The sequence below is a fragment of the Schistosoma haematobium genome, chromosome 4 (genome assembly GCF_000699445.3).
Source record: "Schistosoma haematobium chromosome 4, whole genome shotgun sequence".
Classification (NCBI taxonomy): Eukaryota; Metazoa; Platyhelminthes; class Trematoda; order Strigeidida; family Schistosomatidae; genus Schistosoma; species Schistosoma haematobium.
Window position 1 is genome coordinate 13,666,650 of NC_067199.1, and position 15,285 is coordinate 13,681,934.

General features: G+C 30.1%; 1 protein-coding gene across 1 annotated transcript in view; it reads right to left on the reverse strand.

Moving 5' to 3' along the window:
• Nucleotides 1-420: 420 nt before the first annotated feature.
• Nucleotides 421-15,285, reverse strand: part of HOXC4 (homeobox) — a 54,511-nt gene continuing 39,646 nt past the window's right edge. The window contains exon 2 of the mRNA XM_051215725.1: nt 421-2,876. Coding sequence (XP_051066256.1) covers nt 1,435-2,876 — 1,442 coding nt within the window. The 3' untranslated portion in view covers nt 421-1,434. The remainder of the gene's footprint in view (nt 2,877-15,285) is intronic.

Consider the following 15,285-nt stretch of genomic DNA (forward strand, 5'->3'; position numbering starts at 1 on the left):
AAACTGAATTATACAATCACTTAAAACCAGGAAACAGTGTAAAACTATTCCGTTTTAGTATAATACTCCTCACCCGTACACATCCATGACTCTAACATCGGAAATTGACCCCAGAACCTTCGAATGTTGAAGCAGAGACTTAACCTTTAGACCACTGAGTTACGTTTATAATTTCAGTCGATACGTAATAATTCCCATCTCAATTCACACCTGACATGGTTGAACTCTACTAGTGATGGCTTCATACGAGAACTGTAGGAATTAACGTTAAAAAAACTAGCCATTAGTCAGTATATGATAGTCACCAGTATTATATATATTTGTGGTAACTGTTGAGTTTTTAGTCTACATTATGAATTTAATTTACTTAGACAACCATTATCATTAACAGAAATAATAAAACATAATAGCTTTGTTTTGTTTTTGTTTTCGGAAAATAGTACTTTATTCACAATTGATCATAATTAACACAGAATTATTCATTGGATATTAATAATAATAATAATAATAATAATAATAATAATAATAATAGTAATAATAATTTTTAAAAAAGAGAAAGAAACGAAAAGGTTATATGATTGATTTGTTCATTTTGTTTTCGGCGTCACATACTTTCTCTTCTTCAACCGTTTTTCTTTTTGAAATAAAACGATTTTTATCATTTAGTTTAATTTTCAATTTTATTGATTTTTTATAAGAAATAAAACGGCGGACAAGTTAATATTTTATTCATTCATCATTAATCCCATGTAATATTGTATTGTTATACATAATGTTAAGAAGTGGTAAAGAGTTTAGTAAAGTTGTGCAAACCATTTTTGCATAAATATACCTTAAGTCTTTACTGATTGTAGTTGAACATTGTTACAATGTGAAATTAGTTGAAAACCAATTCATCATAACAACAGCAATAACAACAACCAAAAAAAAAGAAAGAAAGAAAGAAAATCTGAATGAGATAACTTGTGTCAAACTATGAATACGCTTCCTTTTGAGTATTATGTCACTTATCTATCATTAGAAGTAATTGTGAACAGTCATAATTTATTTCAGTAGTATATATTGATAATGATCTATTCAAATTGTTGACATCACTATTAATATTAGTAGTAGTTGTTGTAGTAGTTGCGATAGTGGTAGTAAGATGTGTTGTTTTAATAAAAATTTCTTCATATTGTTTATTTGTTCTCATCACATGGAATGTAATTTATACGAAGATTTTTCTCTATAACAATATTAAATAACAAAGTAGATGATGAGAAGTATTCATTGAAAGTTCACAATTCAAATAAACAACCAAATATATGTTCAATGTTCAATGTATATATGTACAGATGTTCAGTATATGTCGATGATTATGTATTTTTATAAATAAGTACTTTTTTCTAAGCTGTATGATTTGACATTATATACATATATATGTATATAATGTTCTCAAACAATTGCTTCTCTTCCATAACTATTACAATTAACAGTACTGTTACTACCACAATTACTATTTTGCCCACTGCATATACTACTACTACAATCACTGTGATTACTATAATTCCGTGTCAGACACATAGTTTGTTGTTCATCTATTTCTACTGGATTCGATAAATAATTCTGTCTAATTGCTTTTGATAAATGCATATCATTTACTGGTATAGTAGGATATCTTAAATTATTCACTATATTACTATTACCATTATTGTTATCCTGAAATAAATTTCCAATATTATCATTATGATGATCTTGTGTATTATGTAAATTATTTGAATGAATATGTAAGTGATCAACATTCAATGCTGGTGATGTGTAATCAGATAGAATTGGACTATCTCTACCAATTGGATTATAGTTACCATCTGTATGACGATGATGATGATGATGATGTTGGGTTGGTGGTAAAGAAGAATGATAAGGTGTATTAATTGTTAAATTGCTATAAGTTTGTAAATTACTTGAAACCATTAATGACCATTGATCAGGTGGCATCAGTGAAGTGTTATCTTCGTTAGAAGTAATTGGACAATTAGATAAATTATCTGATTTTAAATCCTGTGACATCAACTGAAATCGATTAGAAAATAATGATGATGATGAAGAGGATGATGCTTGAAAAGTTAAACTAGGATGAATATTGTTATTATTACCACCATTGTTAGTAGTGTTCATAATAGATATACTATTGGCATTATTATGCAATTTATTAAAATGTGCATTTGGTGACCTTGATTCAATCAATCGTTGTTTCATTCCTGGTAAATGATGTTCTTTTTTCCATTTCATTCGACGATTTTGAAACCATATTTTAATTTGTCTTTCGGATAATGTTAAAGTATGAGCTATTTCAAGACGTCTTTTTCGTGTTAAATATTTATTATAATGAAATTCTTTTTCTAATTCTAAAATTTGTTGACGTGTATATGCTGTACGAGTACGTTTAGGATCATTTGATTGATTTATATAACATAAATCATCAGTTTCATCTAATGAATATGAAGAAGAATCAATAACACATTTAGATGATTTTATTGAATCTGTTGATGATTCTATTAGTTGATGTTGTTGATTAATATGAGAATGATGATTATCTCTTGTCCAACTAACTTGATCAATTGTGCTAGATTGAATATCTAACATAGTTGTTGTTTGTGATGTTTGTGTAAGTGATATAGGTGAAGAGGTTTCATGTAAATTTAAATGTTGTTCAGTGTTTATATGTTTTGTATTTGGTTTTAACTCTTTATTTTTAAATTGTTCTGTATGTTGACGATGATAGTTTTGTTTAATTAGTTCTTCAGATTCTAAATGTTGAATTGGATTTACTAATGCAGTTTGCTTCTTAATTTGATGCTTAGCATTTAATGCTTTTCCTACAGTTTGTCTAGATGCTGGAAAAGAAAATGAATAAAATAATCTCTTTAATGACAATTTATCTAAACAATAAAGTGAATTAACTAAGTGATAAACCTAAAAACAAAGATCAACTTAATATTTATTCACATAAAACGGTTTATTGATTAAAACAAAGTGATTTTCTTCTCTTTGGATTTCAACTTCAATTCCTATTTCATTGAATTTGATAAAGACAACTGAGTTACATTAGTCGACATACTTCTTTTACACTACTTAATACTGTTGATCTAGATCAAATATATAAATTAATCAATTAATGTGAAGAAACTAATGTTAGATTGTCTAGTCAACAATGGTAGTCAAGTTTTACTGATTAATTTTACATAAATATGGATTATGATCATCTTGTAGATGACAATCAATTTCCAGTCTTGAAATCTATCATAATTCAATATTCAGTGGTTTCATAAACTTAAATTAAATATCATTCTGGATCCAGTTGTAATTATTTTAAAATCTACTTCCACACTATACAACATTTGACAATGTAGTGAGTGATTATGTATTCATACCTCACTTAATCCTAATTCAAAGCCTAATCAACTGATTTCCCGTCTTCAGTTAAACTCACTATTACTTAATAATTGACAAAAACTTGAAGGAATATATAGTTAAACGCGAATAATCCATATAATTCTACAATCTATTATATCTTAATTTACATAAATTCGATGACAAGGTATTAACGTTATCTACGGTTCATAAGACAGTCAGTTGAAGTGAATATTCAGGAATTATAATTACAAACTTCAAATAAAGATAATCAATAAGTTCATGTTATGTAAACTACTCTATATCATAAATTAAAGTTGGAAATATTCGTTGGATACGAATTTCTGTGCTGAATAGTATTTTGCTCTTTATCAGATCTTCCAATCATGATTTAAATCTCTATTAAACTACTGAATTACGAACGGTGTGAAGTCTTAAAGAAAACCAACTAGTTGTCCAGTGTTCCATGGTTTATAACAATTATTCAACTGATGTTAATTTATGTTATAAATAAACTAGGTGGTGGTTGGAGGTAGTCAACAGGAAACCCTGGAGCTGGGTTTCGTGCTACTTGGCACTCGTCACCAAGGTGTACCTGTAATCTTGAGGGAACTGGTGCTCCCTGGCGGATTCGATCTCGTGTCACCCAGCTTCACAGTTAAAGATGTTATCACTGAGCTATCCGAGCCGCGAACGACCTCCTGTAGGACTGAAATGTAATTGTGGCTATATATAAACTTCATACCATACAAATACATCAGAAAAATCACTCTTTTGATCATATGGATTTATTGAATTCAATAAGATATTTGTAAATTGTATGACTGAGTTAAAAAAATAACTTGACTCAATCTTTACATACTTTGACAATATCTTAATATATATGGAAAGAAAACCTTACAAAATTAAGACCAACCATATGAAAATATGAATACTTGTTGTACATCTTTAGTTACTTAGACATTCAACTAAATTTTTTTTTATTGTTTAAATCAATAGTGTAGCAATTCGTAGACAAATCAAATTAATTTTATTTATATTAATGTATCCTTCTCCTTTTTTTATGTATAAACTATGAATTAATTTAATTAAATTGTTGATTAAACTCTAAATCATAAGTATAAACCATGTCATAAATAATTAAAATAAATGAATATTGAGTATGTCAATATGATTATTGTTGTTGTTTGTCTATTCATAAATATAGCATAGTGATCAATTTTGAGTTGAATACTTTCAATATTCAATGTTGAACTTGTCACAACTCATATAAATATGTATAGATATTTATTCTTCGAGTATCAAATCAGAAAAAAATGTCAAAAAGATCCCTTAAAGTTTGTGTTTGTGTTTTCATGCTCTGACCTTAGCTCTATGCATGTAAGTCTACATACACGCACACATACACATACACACTCTCTCTCTCTCTTCAATATTTAGCTGACTCAATTGAGAATCAAAACATAGCGTAACTAAACGTTTTTTCTTCACTTTTCACAGTTCAATTGTAAGCAATCAAAGCATTGAATGTACATAAAAAAATAATCTATCGGTTTAGTCAAATAACAATATAAATGATAAATAAATGAAAAAAAATTATGTTGTCCAAGTTCCCCCTGGAGCAAAATCAATTAACAAATTATATATATATATATATATATATATACATATATATATATATATAATTCATGCTAAATACCATGAACAATAGATTTATTTTACACATACCAACACAAATTTAAACCATCTTCCATGTTTTATGGTAATAATACTAAAAAACATGATCACAATGGTGTCTACTAACGGGCAAGCTAAATATTCACAGTTATTAACTTCAAGATAATATACTTTATTGATTGTCTGTCTAAGTGAAAGTCATGTCAAAATACCGCCGTTGCAATATATGAATGAAAAAATATATTAAGGGTGTAGATATTTGACATGTCACACTCAACCATGCACACTCACACACACAAAAATTTATAACCCTTCATCCTCCTCCCCCATCTCCTGAAAAATGCACATAAGTGGTCAAGATAATTTAATAAATAGCCCAGAAAATTTGATGTGCAACAGTTTCTTAGGCATGCCAGTTAAAAACCAAATTGATTTGAACACTAATAAACTATAACTACGTTACTTTTCTAAGAAAAATGTTATATTACCTTGCCAACGGTGCATGTTCCACTCAGTACATGTAAAAAAACACAAATATAAACGTTGGTTTTATGCACATTTATACTAAAACTAAGACGCCAACATATTATCATATATCGACAAAGTAATGGTAATAAGCGGCTGACCTTTTTTGATTGTCGAATGGGCAATACCTTCACACACATGCATATTCACATCAAATTTTAGAACACATATGTATTTGATTCTGATATAAGTACTGATATACCCTCACATTCATACGTTTATATATATAGAAGTAAGACTAGTGCCTTTTGTGCACAAACATGTTTTCTTTTAATCATGACACTATTTCGTTCGTACCGAGTACTGTGGCAAAACTTTCGTAATACTACATACATGACTACACGACCATTAGGATCAAAGGAGTATTTTAACCAAGACAAAGTGATATATATATCTGCACATAAATTTAAAGAAAAATGAATCAATAGATGTCAAAAATAGTAGGCATATGATCTTACTGTCGGTTAAGCGGTGTTTGCATGTATACTGGAGATAAGTGAATTTCTTTTTATACAAATGTATCTACACGTATACATACAAACTTATATACTAATATGTACATATATCACATACATGAATTACAAAGTACACACTTGTTGATTTCAATAATTATTCGAACATGATATTGTTAATTTTTTCGGCAGAAATTATCTGAATGGACATTTTATTTTCGGAAAAATCCGTGAGAACGATTTCGTTTTTCAATATCATTCTTTCTCTTTCTTTCGTTCTCTCTCTATTTTTATCATTCCCGTTTACTTGCTAGCTAGCTAGCTAGCCAGCTCTATATCTTTCAGTTTATTTGACAGTGTGATAAATTAATGGCCTAATGAATACTGTACAATTCTTAGGAAATAGTGAAATGTCAGCATTGATTATATATATATATATATATATATATATATATGTGTGTTAATGTACCACTACTTATTTTTATATAATATATTTAACAGTAGTATATTACCACGAATATTTTTCTATTTCATTTTTCTTGTTTGTTTTTTTCATAAACTACATTAAGGAATGAATGTAGATTGAGAAGAAAAATTACTTAAAATTTATGAGATAACATTTATTAAATATGATTTTGAAATAACTTAGTTACTAAGAGAAGTATTTAGTTCTATGAAATACACTGAATGATTATAAAGGTTATTAGTAAAGAAATTCAATGTAAAGAGAACAGAGAATGTTTTTTTCTTTAAATAGTTGAATGAATAATTACTAAGGTCCTATTTAAGTAAAATATGTAAAATACTGATATCTATTGTTCATTATTTGAAATAGAAAATATCAATGTCGAATATAAAAAGAAGAGAAGTCATGTTGTTCTAAATGTTAACATGAATAAATCATTTAGGTGTTCATTCAGTAAATAATAATAGACAATCATAAACATGTATATTAGTAGTAAGTTTTTGATTAAGGTGAAAATGATTGTCTGACATATATATATATATATATATATATATATATATATATATAATTGGTTGAGTGACAAATATAACCCTTTCAATCTGTTCTTGTTATTTGAAAACCATTTGAAATGGAGAAGTTTTCAAAGAGTCTGCTATAACCAAGTTTTTTGAATAACATGAAAAATTACTCATTCTTTGTATCTCTAAATCTTTTTGAACTCATTCATTCTTTACATAGATTTGTCAACTCGTAAAGCTTTTTTGTTTAACAAAACTGAAATCGTACTAGATTATAAATTCATTTGATATAGTTTACTTGAATCTTCCCATTGATGTTTAGGACTGCAATTGATCAGTCGCTTATTGGCATATGTGCATACTGTGAGTATTGCTTAGATATTGTCTTAATTCATAAGCAAAGATAGATAGTAACTAGCAGTGGAGTCCAGGACGCGCATTTCGTAGATTCCGATGGATTCCACTGCTAGCCACTATCCATCTTTGCTTGTACTGAATTATATTTGATATATCATTGATTAATTACTAGTTAGATCAAATAAAATATTGATTTTAAAATGACCCGAATAACGATGAAATGAATTGAAGATCAACAATTGACAATCAAAGATTATGATTCAATCAGTGGATCATCAAAATCCCAATTTCTCAATGATAACCAGTTCAATTCTTAGAGTGATTCAGATTCTCATTAGTGTAAAATAAAATTCACTATACCATTCAAGTGTATATCAAATATTTGAATCAATAGTAATGTTTCTAATCAGTAAAACATCTAATTTTTACAGTATAACTCAAACGAGATTTAAACCGATCCCATTCAGCTCAGAGAACAAAACTCCATCAAAATCACTTCAACTAGGACTAACAGTTCTATCCCTTAAAAACCTACTATGACCCGTATAGGCGGTTCAGTTTTATCTTGTTAGTTGCTTGCATTAAATAATTTCATATTCACACTTAATGGAGAAGCTCTGAAAGAGGTAGAAACGTTCACATACCTGGGAAGCATCATCGATAAAGAAGGAGGATCAGGTGCAGGCGTAAAGGAAAGGATTAAAAAAGGGCAGGATTCCTACAGTTGAAGAACATATGGAACTCAAAACAACTATCAACCAATATCAAAGTCACAATCTTCAATACGAATATCAAGGCAGTTCTACTGTGCGGAGCTGAAATTTGGATAACTATTACATCATCAAAAAGGTACAAGTATTTATAAACAATTTTCTACGTAAGATAATTAATGTCCGTTGGCCGTACACGATCGGTAAAAACCTACTGTTGGAGAAAACAAACCCGCTTCCATCTGAAGAGGAAATCAGGAAGTGACGTTGGAGGTGGATAGGACATACATTGCGCAAACCGTCAAACTCTATCAAAAAGCAAGTGCTAACTTCCACAAGAGAAACAGAAAAGAGGAAGATTAAAGAACGCGATGTGTTGGGAATTGGAAGCAGACATCCAAAGGGTGAATAGCAATTGGAAAAAACTGGAAAGGATTACTTAGTATAGAGTCTGGTCAAGAGTCTTGGTGAACGGCCTATGCTGCTCCACGTAGAGTAACAGATGTAAGTAAGAATATCTAGGTTTGATTTAATAATTTCTCATAAAATTGCTTATAATAATAAATAGTTATTATTTATTCTATCCTAATAAATAGAAAATTGAATTTTTAACGATTATCAATATTGCATAAGTCACTTCTTCAAATAATAAACCGGATTAAATGAATATAAGTTCATATTGTATAGAAGAACAAATTATTACATAACATTAAAATGATCAATATATTTTTTAAAGTTAATTAAATATATATCGACTTGTTCCTCTACACTAATGAGGTATGGCAACTTGGACCGATGCTAGATGTGTCTGGTCCTACGTTGTAGCCGACTGACTATACTACATAGAGTTACATTAATTTAATAAGGGTTATTTATTTATTCTCTAAATAAGCCACTTACATTAGATTATGAAATATCAGAAATTCAATCTTCTAAGGATTATGATATTACAATTATGTTGTTATATATTTTCATGCCCCCAAACACCCTGGTACGGCCGTGAGTGGAGAGAGTTAGCTCTCTTTATCGAAATGCTCTCACATGGCCACGTTCATACAACCACTGACAGGGAAGTCCTACTCACTGCCTTCTCGCGGCATTACTGTTGTTTACGAAATTGAGAGTTTGAAAAGCGAATATCCGGATCTTTAACTGGTTTAATGGACATGGAGAGTTCATCTAGGAGAGTTGGAAAATCCTGATTCCAAATCAATGGTGCACATGGGCTCCAGTACCGTGAATGAAAAAATGGCGTATGAACCGGCTACCATGGGACTGCATCTCCTGACGTTGCTCCACTGCCTTGTGGATCAGACTTTTAGGTCAAAAGCTCTGGGTGTGGCCTCCTAGGAAAACCACCTACTTCGGTTTGGGCACCTGGGCAATATCACAGCTCTCACACAAATCGAATGATTTATGTGGAGCATATGTGTTCATACTCATTAATATTTCTCCTTCAGTTTATGTTTATTTCATGAGTTTCATAAGAATTTCTAACATCATGGTAATTTTTTCCTAGAATTTTCTAATGCTACTATATACGACAATAATAATAATAGTAATAATAATAAGGATAATTGTAATGATATTATAGTAATAATAATAACTTTAGTGAAAGGTTATCATATTGAAAAAAGTACTTATTTATTAAGCAGAACAAATCGAATTCCCAGAAAAACTTTAAAAAACTAACTGAAAATTAAATTAAAATGAGAAATCATCTCAAAAGTTCTTATGTAAACTAATCTTAGAAGTGCAAAAAAGAAAATGTACATGACAATATTCTTAAAGTTTTCTCAATTGCCAAGCTCTATGTGAAATATTGACTACATGATTAGTGGAGATTTATTTAGTGTTATGTTAATTTTTTAAGTCTGAAATAAAGATTATCTGAAAAACAGAGTATGTTTGTCCTAATTTGAAACTATTCAATACTGTATATTTATAATGGGGATACAGATCTTGAAATGAGTATGATACTATAGAATCAGTAAATCAGTATTTAATGTACTGTGCTTTACAAATTCAACAAATTCATAATATATAATACTACATTCATAAGATGTCACAACTGTTTCACTTGTAATATTGTTAATTATATGTCATTGTATCTCACTAGAATTTCAAGAAATAGTCACAAGATTAACTAAGTTAGTCACTGTTGAACATAAAAATGATAACTGAAGAGTTGAATAATTATTGAACTGGACGACCTGTGTACAGTTGTTAAATTATGTTCATGAGAAACCTTAAACTAAGAGAAAACATCTAATTCCCAATTCCTATCCGATTAGTTCAGATTTGTAAAATAAACTATCTCCTCATGTAAAAATTATATAGACAGTGATGTGATCAATTGACTGTTTGGTATAAGTATTTCATTTTCCATGACATCATCGTATTATATCAGTATACAAATTAATTTTAACGTGAGAATATTCAATAAATGCTTTATCTCTATACCTATTACTCTCTAAAACTACTCGCCCATATATCCTGATGAATTCATACGTGTAATGTTTAACAGACAGGTGCTAATGATCGAATTCTACCAGTTTTTCTAGGATTAACTAATAACGAGTTACAAGGAAAATCATCTTGGGATAAATTTACTCAAAATCTATTCCGCTGAAGAACTGTAATATCTTGATCAAACTGCATTTCATGTAGTATGATAGTCTTGAAAATGATAACAGTTTCCAGTTATATATATATATATATATATATATATATATATATGGCGGGAGCCACTTGAAATTGTTGCCCAAATATAGTGTCTGACTAAATGTTCAATATGACATAATTACAAGTTGTTATGTCATAGAACACGTGGCCTGCATACACATAGATTCATTTTTTAACCTAAGGTCAATGAAATAATAATTCATTAGTTTGTCTGTTTTAATCAACAATAACTACAGTCCAAGAAACTTTAACCTCTAGTTTGCTTACTCTTACATTATCCTGTTTCCATTCTTCTTTTCTTCAATGCAACAAAAATATGTTAATATTACTCGTTGTTTGTGTCTGTTCGTATGTATACTATGTATTCATTCCTGTATTTGGCTTCAATCATGTTCTTTTTGATGATAATTAAAGACAGGGTGGATGGAAATGCATTAATTTATTTTTGATGAGTTAAATTCTTGCTTTTATTATTACAGCATCTTTTGAGTGTAGCAATAGAGAAGCAACTTGTATTCTCTTCTGTTTAAATGTTGTCTCTGTTGTTGTATATTTATTTGTTTCTATTGCTATCGATGATAACGGTGATAATGTTGTAGTAAAAGCGATGTATATATATATATATATATATATATATATATATATATAATGTTGAGAGTGCATAAGACATCCTTATTGTAGATATGTTTACTAGTTAATCTGTACTACTAAAGTAATAAAGAACTATCAGAAGGGGTTTGTGGAGATTTTAGAAATTTCACAGATTGAAATCATGAGTCAATTGAAGCTAGACCATCATGGAAAACCTGGAAGCACTGGACGGCCGTTTCGTCCTAGTATGGGACTCCTCAGCAGTGCGCATCCACGACCCCGCACCCCGTGAGATCCGATCCCAGGACCTATCAGTCTCGCGCCATACGCTTAACCAACTAGACCACTGAGCCGGCATCCAACGGTGTTAATGTCTAACTTCAAACAATCCACGAAGTTGCGCTACCGTATACCATTGTCTTCAGTGAGCTGATATCTCACAACAGACCTGGTTGAACTCCACTGGTAACGGCTTCTCACTGGAACTCCAGGAGTATCTCTTGAAGTCAGTCACTGGTGAGCAGATGATTATTATCAGAAGGGATGCCGGCTCAGTGGTCTAGCTGGTTAAGAGCTTGGCGCGAGATTGATACGTCCTGGGTCCGAATCTCGCAGGAGGCGAGGTCGTGGATGCGCACTGCTGAGGAGTACCACACTAGGACGAAACGGCCATCCAGTGCTTCCAGACTTTCCATGGTGGTATAGCTTCAATTGACTCGTGATTTTAATCTGTGTAATAAAGAATTGTTAGAGAATATCAACTTACAAAAAAACAGTGGAATTTATTTAAATTATATAACATTAACAGAAACAAGGAGAAAATATTTGTTTTAAAAAGTGGTTCAAGGTCACTCAACTGTTTAGACATACTTGACAGGTAATTATTTATAACTTTTTTCGTTGTTTGACTAATATACTATTGTCACCAAGATTTCTATAACTGAATACATAAATGTTGACCTTATTACTGACAAAATAGATCAAACAATATCAGTAATTGTATACAAAAAAGGATGTTAGTTGGCCTTATTCCATTTTAAGGCTGAGAGTTTTTCATTCCATGTTTAAAAATTCTTATGACCAATAGATAAGACAATAGGAATTATCGTCGTCTTAGAAAACATACTGCCAAAAAAATATAAGTACAAGTGTAATTTATCACTGGATCAGTTAGATAAGAATTGTATTTTCTGATATTCTACAAAGTATATTGATACTGATGATTATATAGTGTGAATTACTTAAAATTCAAGAGAGAACTAATGTTACTTAGCTGAATCAAATTAACATCACATATTTTCAGATAGGAATTTAATTAAAAAAATAAAATTTTCAGTAGTATCATAGCTCTTTAAGCTGAATGATGTTATATCTAGAGCTTAGATTCTTAATATAACGCGCATAATTTGAGCACTCGAATGCTAGAACCCTCCGAGTCGCAAATAAGGTGAAGATTAGAAGTAACTCTTTAGCTCCTCTAGGGCCTCTGGATGCTCCATCATAGTTCTCGGAAACCGTCCCAACAATGATTACACTACCTAGAAGTAAAGTACTTTGTAATTTTGCAAGTAGTAGTTATTCTGATAATCTTGTTTGTAAAATTAATAAATAGTCTATTCTTAATTTAAGTAATCATAGAATTTGTTATTCAAAATAATAAGCAATTTTTTGTAATTAAATCATTCAGTCGACAGAATGCATTACACAACCGAAAATATCCAATTGAGCTACAAATTTTCATCATTTGAGCAATGAACTTACTGACGGAATGAAATAATCCCTAGATCTTTTTTAAAGTAAAAAGGGTTTTCAAAAACCACTAACTTTTCATTTTAATTCTCACAAATGAGTAAAGAGAATGTGATAGTAAGATATTTCAACTTTTGATTCATGTTATCATGATTATAACAACTTTATATACTCTTTCCAGTTTCATAGAATTTAATCTTATCTAGAAGATTTAGTGGAAAGACTAAGTAATTGACGAAGAGACTATAATTTAGAAGGTTTTGAATTTTGGTGCAAAATTCGTTCTCTCGTTTGATTAAACATCATTTAGGCATTATAGTTGATGTCAGTTCGTGACAAAAACGTCAAATCTAATTCCTAATCCTAACGTCCAACTGTAAATCCTAATTCCTCATACTAATCTATAATCCTCACTGAACCCCAGTAGGTAGGTAGACATTCCAAAGTCATTTTAGCGTTGCTCAAGGGTCGTCCATAAATTGTAGTCACACCTTAATTGATTTCCGCGAAAAGCAGTGATAATAATTTAAAAAGTGCGACGAAATTTGTCAGAATAAAAGCATAATGAATCCAAACCGATAAAACTTGTTCGAACTGCTCGAATAAAGGATTTTGGTAACTAAAAATATAAAAGTAAACCAATACAAAAGAAATAACGATAATATTACTTGTTATAAAGGTCTTCAGTGAAGTTAAACATCTCTAGTAGACAGAAGACTGATGACATTATTGTTACTGATGTTATCCACAAGCTCTTCACATCATTATCTTTCATATCTTTACTACCAACAAAATGTTAACATGCAGTGAAAATAAAGTAAAAATATTGCAAGAAAAAAACTTTTTTTCAATGTTCACATAGTGACTGAAGTAAAGAAGTTACATTCATTATTCTCGTCTATTTCAACGAGAAAAAAAACATTTAATTCATCATCTTTATACTCTCACTCACTCATTCACTCACCAGTTTATTCGTTCGTTCTTCATTTTTCAATTTTCAATCTACCGTGTTTTTTTTGTTGCTACAACCAACTCCATGAAATACATTTCCTCTTTTCAAAGTTGTCAAATTTTGAAAAGAAAAAAAATTAGGATGCACTAGGATATGAACAACACTGAGTAACAGTAACACTAACAACAACAATGTGAACAAAATCAACCTGATTTCAAGTCAGCTGTTTTGAAATAAATACACATTTGAATTTTGTATGTGCATTTTTCCATTGTCGGTATTATCATTTTGTGTGTGTGTGTGCACGAATATATATATGTATAATGCGCATGTATGTATTTGTCAGCACCTTTTGTACAATACAAACATACAAATTAGCAACAACCTATTATGTGTACACAATTGTATTTGTGTGTAAAGTGAAAGAGAGAGAGAGAAAGACTAGAGAACTAAATGGTAAATTTCCCGGCGTCTTATCTCAATGAACCGCCTTATGTTTTTGAAATTACTAGAAGCTTCAATTTATATTTAAAAGGAAATATGTAATAGTGTTATTGTTGGTGTTGTGTGCATATGTATTGTAATGCAATCAACACAAAAAATGTGTATGCACACTGAAGAAAAAAATTAATGCAAATAAAAGCCAAAAAAACCGAAAAAATGTTCCACTCAATCAAATAAAGAACAAGAACTAGGAAGTGCTATGGTAACACAATTAGTGATGATGAGCTAGTTAAGAGTAAGGTAGGGTGAAGTGATGATAAGGGGCAATGGATGGAAATTAACAACACGAATACAATGTGAAAGGAAAATAGATGCGGTCATATTAATTTGTAAACAACATATGTCATCATACAACTACGCGAAGCTCAGTGTTTTAAGTGAAATAAGTCAACTGCCTGTTAAATAATCCAATTCAACTTTAAAGTTTTTATTTTAGAATTTGTGTGTGGTCGTATGAGTTACTGAATACATTTTGATTTCAAATGTTACTTCAAATGACATCAGTTATTAACGTAAATCACATATAAAAATGGATGAACAGCTTTGCGAAACTAAATCATGCATTAATATTCTTATACGAATTTTTCGAAACTGATATTATTTTCATAGTCAGCGGAGTAAACCGAATTAAGAGTTGTGTAATAAACTGGTTGGTGATTTTAGATTATCGTTGTACTATATTACCAATGTAGACCTAAGAAATTGT